General features: G+C 56.5%; 1 protein-coding gene across 2 annotated transcripts; it reads left to right on the forward strand.

Moving 5' to 3' along the window:
* Positions 1-2: 2 nt before the first annotated feature.
* NCDN (neurochondrin) lies at positions 3-8494 on the forward strand. Of its 2 annotated transcripts, none has more exons than XM_028159976.2 (7): positions 3-453; positions 1296-1436; positions 2532-3500; positions 4249-4490; positions 5030-5254; positions 5621-5763; positions 6995-8494. In XM_028159976.2, the coding sequence occupies exons 1-7, from the start codon at positions 421-423 to the stop codon at positions 7429-7431; spliced, it is 2190 nt and encodes a 729-aa protein (XP_028015777.1). In that variant the 5' UTR covers positions 3-420; the 3' UTR covers positions 7432-8494. The 2 variants fall into 2 exon arrangements, with proteins under 2 accessions (XP_028015777.1, XP_054577386.1); XM_054721411.1 differs by lacking the exon at positions 3-453 and adding an exon at positions 2370-2422 and having other exon boundaries at positions 1375-1436.

Raw genomic sequence — 8494 nt, forward strand, 5'->3', positions numbered from 1 at the left:
GCTACAGCCGCCGGGAGCTGGGAGTGGGCAACGCGGTGTGAGCAGCAGCCCCAGGCTCCTGGAGCATCGCGCTCGCTCGGAGAGGACTTCGCCGCTCGGGGCCGCAGCCTGGTGAGCTCAGCCCCCTCCAGGCCCTCCCCTGCATCCCAGCCGGGGCCTCTCCGAGCCGGCGCTGATCGACGCCGACACACCCCGGAGACCCTATCGTGACTCCATCGCGCCATATCGCGACACCATCGTGCCCTGTCGAGACTCCATTTTGTCACAGCTCTTTTCAATATATAGCTTCTTCTTTTTTTTTTTTTTTAATTTGCCCTCTCATCTTTGGGGGCTGTCCCTTGTGATTTTGCCGTGATCTCCGTGACATCACCGCACCATCGTGAAGTGTGATCTCATCGCCGCCCTGTCGTGACTTCATCAATGTCGTGTTGTGACCTGGCTGCGGCCGGACAGGTGGTGACTGCCAGGAACCCTTCTCCCCTTCTCATCTCCCCATCTCCGCAGCCCCTCTTCGATTATCCGGCTTTTGGATTCTCCGTTGTCCTGGGAGCTACCCGGGACCCTTTCTTGCTTCTCCAGCCCCTGCCGGCATCCACGGCTGGTAGCGAGGCGGGGAGGGCGAGGAGAGGGAGAGCAAGGGGTTAATTCTGCTGCTGCTGCTGCTGCTGCTGCTGCTGCTGCCCGAGGGAGGGAAAGGAGAGGAGGCAAAGAGCCTGCGGGGGCGACCGAGAGCCCTGGCTGGAGGGGTGGGGTCCCCAGAGGGGCCTCCAAGCCTTTGGTGTTGTGCGCCCTGCATCCTCACTTCTGCTGAGGCTCGTCCTGCCTTTTTTGAGGAAGGGAGGGGAAAGGAAACGTAGGGTGCCCTTTTCCCTCCTGTCAGTCTGAGTACGGATAATCGAACTTCACTCTTATATGTCTCCATTCCTACCTGTCTGTCCTCACCACTCCCTCCCTGTGTGCCTTAGAGGAGGGAGATAAAACTAGGCTTCTGGTGCCAGGGGACAGCTGAACTGTGGGGCCAGCTCCCTCCCACTCCCAGGAGGTTGGTGAGGAGAGCTGTCCAACTGAGCAGCAGGATGCATGGTCCTTTCATTCCCGCTTTCTGGAGGTGACCTTGGACCAGGGTCCCTTCATGCCCTAAAGATTTGAAGGTCCAGCCCCTTAAAGGGAGGTCACTCCTGAGGAGCCCATCCCTCCCACTGTGCTAATCCCTCCTTCCATCTTCCACTCCCACCCCTGCCCCCGCCCCCGCCCCTCCTCTGCAGAGGGATGCTCAGTCCCTCTTGTGTTCACAGTTGGGCAAGACGGGCATCATGGCCTCGGATTGTGAGCCAGCTCTGAACCAGGCAGAGGGCCGAAACCCCACCCTGGAGCGCTACCTAGGAGCCCTCCGTGAGGCCAAGAATGACAGCGAGCAGTTTGCAGCCCTGCTGCTAGTAAGGAGCTAACTGAAAATTGGGAGGTGGGAAGGGCTGGGTGATTGGGCCCCCTAGGAATGGGGTCAGCAAATCCCCAAGGATATGTAGGTGGTGCTGGCAACCCTGGAGTCACCAAGTAGACTCAAGATGCCTCTTTGGACTGAATAGAGGGGCAAAGGGGGAGAATGGGGGTGAATAATGCTTGTGGCCCTAGGAGCTTTGGAGGAGGCTGCCTAGGTCTGCTCTCTGGGGTGTCCCAGAGCAGATGGGAGCTGACTCATAGGGTAACAGCAGCAGGTAGTAACTAGTGCAGAGTACTTGAGTGCTGGGGATGGTTGTTCTGGGGGTGGAAAGGATAGCAGGACTGGAAGTGACTGGGAAGGGGTCCCAGGGGGATGGCCAGGATGGCAGTAGGGAGGTTGAGGATAAGGGAACTGGCTCTGGGCTTAACCCTGTTGGAGAAACCCAAGCTGGGGACAGCAGAGCAGAAGCTGCAGTGCTGGGAAGAGGGGGGTTGGTGTGTGGGGGGTGAAGGGAGGAGGGAGTACAGCCCGCTGCTTGTTTGCCATGGCAACAAGGAGAAGGCTCTGGAGTCAAGGGCTCACACTGCAGCAGAGGAGGTGTTTAGGTGAAATGTAAGGGGAAATGTTTTGACAGGCAGAGTGGCGAGACACAGGAGCCATTTCCCCTGAGAATGTGGCGGGAATGGATCAGAGACGTTGCTGGAGGGAGCAATTAGGAAGGGACTCTAAATCCTTGGAGGATTTTAAATACTGAGTTCTAAGCCCCTTCCAACTCAGGTTGTAGGCATCTAGATTAGACATCAGGAAGAACTTCCTAACTGACCAGGTGATGAAATGGCAGAACAGTTAGTTGAGGAGACCTGGACCTCCCTTCCATGGAGATAATCATAGATGAGGGGTCCTAGAAGTCACACCTGTCTGTCTCCAGGGAGAAGGAAGGAGCTGGATGAAATGATCTCTGGGAGGCTTCCTGATCCCAGAGTGAGTCCCATTACTTAACCTAATCCTGCTAGAGTCAACACCCCAGGGTACAAGGGGACAGTCTTTGCCACCTCTTTCATCCTGCTGATAGCACATACTCCCCCTTCAGGTGACCAAGGCAGTCAAAGCAGGTGACATCGATGCCAAAACTCGGCGGCGGATTTTTGATGCCGTGGGCTTCACCTTCCCCAATCGTCTCCTGACCACCAAGGAGGCACCGGATGGCTGCCCCGACCACGTTCTCCGAGCCCTGGGTGTGGCCCTGCTGGCCTGCTTTTGCAGTGATCCTGAACTGGCCGCCCATCCCCAGGTCCTAAACAAAATCCCCATCCTTGGCACCTTCCTCACAGCTAGGGGGGACCCTGATGATGCTGCCCGCCGTTCCATGATCGATGACACCTACCAATGCCTGACAGCTGTGGCAGGTACACCCCGTGGGCCCCGGCACCTCATTGCTGGTGGCACTGTGTCTGCCCTGTGTCAGGCATACCTGGGGCATGGCTATGGCTTTGACCAAGCCCTGGCACTTCTGGTGGGGCTGCTGGCTGCTGCTGAGACACAGTGCTGGAAGGAGGCGGAGCCTGACCTGCTGGCGGTGTTGCGGGGCCTCAGTGAAGATTTCCAGAAAGCCGAAGATGCCAGCAAGTTTGAGCTCTGCCAACTGCTGCCTCTCTTTCTGCCCCCGACAACCGTGCCCTCTGAATGCCTCCGGGATCTGCAGGCCGGGCTGGCACGTATCCTCGGCAGCAAGCTGAGCTCCTGGCAGCGCAACCCTGCACTAAAGCTGGCAGCCCGTCTGGCGCACGCCTGTGGCTCCACTTGGATCCCGGCGGGCAGCTCCGGGAGCAAGTTCCTGGCCCTGCTGGTGAATCTAGCATGCGTGGAGGTACGGCTGGCACTGGAGGAGACGGGCACAGAGGTAAAAGAGGATGTGGTGACTGCCTGCTATGCCCTCATGGAGTTGGGGATCCAGGAATGCACCCGCTGTGAGCAGTCACTGCTTAAGGAGCCACAGAAGGTGCAGCTTGTGAGCATCATGAAGGAGGCCATCGGGGCTGTCATCCACTACCTGCAGCAGGTGAGGGTGCAGTGACCCACAGAGGGAACCCACTGTCGGGGGAGCCAGCAGGCATGGGGAAGGGGAAAGTAAAACTCCTGCCCCTCCATGTGATGGGGAGACAGTGAAGATGTTCTTACCGAGGGCTGATCCTGCAGCACTCCTGGATGTAGTGTGTGACCGAGCCTTCCTCTCTCTCCCTCCTTGTGCCTCCACACAAGCACCATACCACACACCATATGTGCACTCACATCACAGTACACACACGCGCACATAACACAGTAACCTCCCACTCCCAACTCTCCCCCCAGTACACACACACACACACACACACACACACACACACACACAATTGAAGCAGTCTGTTCTGCTCAATCTGTAGCATTGTTTTACACACACGCACATACAAACTTGAAACCCTGTAGGGAAAAGGAGCGAGGCTGCCTGGTTCCTGCTCTCTGTAGAAGTTCAGCTAACTCCTCCCAGTTCAGAGCTCCTATAGAGGCAAGTGTTTACTTAGCTCTGGACCTCCAAGTTTCCTTCTAGCCCTGAGGTACTTTAGAGGTGTCAGGACAAGGGGAATACTAGTTGAGTCCCAGCAAGTACAAGGGCATGACATGTATAATCCAGTTGGCTCAGCAGACATGCCTTGAGGGCCTGCCTTTGAGGGCCCAGGCTAGAATTCCCTTCTAGTTGTTATTCCAAAGCTGGCTGGCATGCTGTCCAGGCAGGGATCCTGCTCCATCTCAAAGGGGTCCTGTGGCTACAGGTGGGGCCGGAGAAGCAGAAGGAGCCCTTTGTGTTTGCTTCGGTGCGGATCCTGGGTGCCTGGCTGGCCGAGGAGACCTCATCCCTGCGCAAGGAGGTCTGCCAACTGCTGCCCTTCCTCGTTCGCTATGCCAAGACCCTCTATGAGGAGGCTGAGGAAGCCAATGACCTCTCTCAGCAGGTGGCCACCCTGGCCATCTCCCCCACCACTCCAGGGCCCACCTGGCCAGGGGATGCTCTCCGGTGAGTTTGTAGTTGCAGTTTGTCCAGCCAGACTGTTTTAAAGAAAAGTGTAACATATAGACACCTCCTCTCCAGTCATCACTTCCTGACTGGAGACTGCCTTGAGGATTGTTTCTGTTTGTCTGAGAAGGCTTGTTCCCACAGGACTCCTGGACTGCCAAGTCTCACTTGTCAACCCCAGATTGCTCTATTAGGAGAGAACTCTTGCTTATTGAATATCATGCCAGACATTTTTCTATACCCTTTACCAAAAAATGATCTCATTACATCCACAGAGCAAATCTGTGACATCAGTCTCATCTGCATCTTCAGGATGAGAAAAGTGAGACTCAAGGAGGTCAAAGTCACTGCCCACACTCACACCATGTGGCAGAGCCCAAGTCTGAGCCTAGGCCTGTGCATCTCCAAAGCTTGTACTTTTTCTGCGGTATCTATGAGGATGTATCCTCCTCCCCTACTTCCATTTCTCTTAAGTGGGGTGCCCCCAAAAAGGGAATCTCTCCCCACTCCTCACACATCTGTCCCTTTCATATCCCCAGGCTCCTCCTGCCCGGCTGGTGCCACCTGACAGTTGAAGATGGGCCACGGGAGATCCTGATCAAGGAGGGGGCACCCTCGCTTCTGTGCAAGTATTTCCTACAGCAGTGGGAACTCACGTCCCCTGGCCATGACACCTCAGTGCTGCCTGACAGCGTGGAGATCGGCCTGCAGACCTGCTGCCACATCTTCCTCAACCTCGTGGTCACTGCACCAGGATTGATCAAGTGAGGCTGGGGAGGAGGTTGGAGGAAGCAAAGGGGGTACTGCTCAAACTTGCCCAAACTTCCATCTACTTTGCTTCCCTGTGCCCATGTGTTCCTGTTAGTGTTAGCATGAAAGGGTCTCACTATACTGAACCACCCACACAATTATTTGGCATCTCTGGAATCCCTCTGGGCACATCTGCCCGTTCTAGTCATAACCCAGATGCCATGAATGGAGCCCAAATGAACTCTCCATCCTGCTGCCTAATTTTTTGCCAAATCCTGGCATGGTGAAACCGGGACCCCAGGATCCCAAGTTTTCCCAGGGTTTGGTCTGACTCTATCAACTCTCCCCCACCCCCCATCTTTACTTCCCTTTCTTCCCAGGCGAGATGCCTGCTTCACATCTCTTATGAACACCCTGATGACGTCGCTACCTGCACTAGTGCAGCAGCAGGGGAGGCTGCTTCTCGCTGCCAACGTGGCCACCCTGGGCCTTCTCATGGCCCGGCTCCTTAGCACCTCTCCAGGTAAGTCCTGGGGACCCAGTCCTAATGGATGGAGGCAGACGGCTGGGTGGACCTGCTGGCTACTGGACATGTCACCATTTTCAGAAAATGGTTTTACAGAATTTTCCAATCAGAGGAACTCTCTAAATTATGTCTCCATCCCCAACCCCACCCTACCCTTCTTCACAAAATGATAATATTCTCTTCTTTCTGAAGACTTTTAAGGCAAGGTCTGGTGGGTGTAAGTACAGGCCTACTCAGAAATCCAGCAGCCCAAGGAATCTGAATCCAGTGTTTTCAAGGTGGAGCCACCCCCAGCCTTGAGTCAGAAACCTGACTCCTCTCCATTGAGGTTTTTCTCTGCCTGGCACTTCACCTCCCTTGTGACAAGCTTCAGTGCTTGGTGCTCCTCTGCACATACCCCCTCCCCAACCCTGCTTTACTCTGGCTGTGTGCAGGGGGAGGGGCAGCCCCTACCAGCCCTTTGTGTCTCCCACTTTGGCCGTGGGTGTCTGCTTAGGTCCCTCTGTCCCTGCCTGTTCCCTGTGCCCCATCTGTCAGGTTGGAAGAGCTGAGCAGATGCCTGGAAACAGGGTGTACTGAGCCTGTACCCTCAGCTGCCTGTTCCCTATAAGGATCCCAAGGGGGTACCCAGCAACAGGACAAGGAGCCCCCCTGCTCTCTAGCCCTGAATTTCCTCAGTCCCAAGCATCACCACCACAGGCCCTGAGCAGAGCCCCAATGCTGGTTCACCCACAAATGCCACCAGGTTAGACTAACAGCCTCTGGGAGAGAGTCTGCAGTGCAGGGGTGACCCCAGCCCAGCAGGTAAGCAAAGCTGGGTCACAAGCTCCTGGTCCCCTCTGGCGCCCTCTTCTGGCCCACGAATCAAATTGGTGCAACTTCCTCAGCCTGTTGAGGAGCCCTAGGCCCAGCAGGGCTCCTGTCACTACTCAGGCTATAGGAAGGTCTGACCATGAGGTTGAGTGCACCAAGATTATTACATTTAATTCTCACAGCAGATATTTAAGATTATAGTACTACTGTAGGTCCCATTTTACAAGTGAAGAAACAAAACCCAGAAAAGTGAATTACCCAAGGTCACACAGTGAAATCAAAGGCAGGGCTTGAACCCAGGAAGGCTCATTCCAGGCTATGCTTCGCTCCTTGAGTGTCCACATAGAAAGGGAAAGTAAGGGTCTGGCAAAGCAGCTGGCCCCTCTTGTTAATGCCCCCACTCCTTGCCTTCCAGCTCTTCAGGGAACACCAGCATCCAGAGGTTTCTTCGCGGCCGCCATCCTCTTTCTATCCCAGTCCCACGTGGCGCGGGCCACACCTGGCTCAGACCAGGCAGTGCTGGCCCTGTCCCCTGACTATGAGGGCATCTGGGCCGATCTGCAGGAGCTCTGGTTCCTGGGCATGCAGGCCTTCACTGGCTGCGTGCCACTGCTGCCCTGGCTGGCCCCCGCTGCCCTGCGCTCCCGCTGGCCACAGGAGCTGCTCCAGCTGCTCGGCAGCGTCAGCCCCACCTCCGTCAAGCCTGAGATGGTTGCCGCCTATCAGGGTGTCCTGGTGGAGTTGGCCCGGGCCAACCGGCTGTGCCGGGAGGCCATGAGGCTGCAGGCGGGTGAGGAGACGGCCAGCCACTACCGCATGGCTGCCCTGGAGCAATGCCTGTCAGAGCCATGAGGGGTTTCCACTGGGGACAGACCTGGGGGTGGGCAGTGAGGGAAGGAGGGAGGAGGCCTCTTCCCTGAAGCCCCCAAACTGGATTCCCCTTCCCAAACTCCCCCCCCAAACACCCCAGCTTTCTGGCTTTTTCAAGGGCAAGGGCATGGTGCCCACCCTTCAAGTGTAAGGAACTGCGTCCCGCCCCCTGGGGCCACTCGGGGGCAGGGGTTGTCTTGGAAATCAACGTGGCTGTCCCTGCCAGGACGGGGAAGATTGGAGTAGCCCCCAGGGAGGGGGCACTAGGTGTCATTGTGCCCAATGTCTGGCTCCCCCGTAGGAGGGAGGCCCCAGGGTGTGGCAGGGCTGGCAGGAGCTGGCTGCTTCAACCCATATGCCCTGCCGGCCAGGGTGTGGGCTCCCCTAAGCTGTGGTGCCCCTCTGGCCTCCCAGGTCCATATCCTTTAAATTGGCCATTTTATTCTTGCCCTTGGCCCTGTTGGGCAGAGAGCAGGTTCAGGCCATTGACATTGCAGTTTTTCCTATCAACTTCAGTGACCCAGCGTCTGAAATGCCCCATCCGTCCAAGGAAATCTGGGCAGACAGGCCTGGAGGGGGCAAACCTTCCACCTGAGCTTCCTTGAGGGGACCCAGAAGCCCTTGGGTCCTGGTCTCTAAGCTTTTGTGTCGTGTTGCAGCAGAGTGATGATGAGGGTTGGGGGGTTATTTATTTTGCTTGTCCTTATCTGCTTGGACACCTGAGCATCTGATTTCTGTCCCGCTGGTGCCGTCTGGCCTGGCTGGGAGGGACACTTCCCCAGAAACCGCATGTTTCCCTAGTGATTGCACCCCATCGCCATCGTGGTGCCTGGCTTTAAATCCCACCCCTGCTTATGACTCCTTTCTGCAGAGACGCGACTGGCGACTCCAGCAGGGACTACCATTCTTAGGAACCCAAGGGGACCCCAACACACACACCTGATTCCTTGCTTCCCTCCTCCCCCCTCCCACCCCCCTATCCCCAGTGCGTTCTGTGATCGCCAAGTTCAAAGCTGTGCACATGTGGACACAATAAATGTTCATT

The sequence above is a fragment of the Eptesicus fuscus genome, chromosome 9 (genome assembly GCF_027574615.1).
Source record: "Eptesicus fuscus isolate TK198812 chromosome 9, DD_ASM_mEF_20220401, whole genome shotgun sequence".
Lineage (NCBI taxonomy): Eukaryota > Metazoa > Chordata > Mammalia > Chiroptera > Vespertilionidae > Eptesicus > Eptesicus fuscus.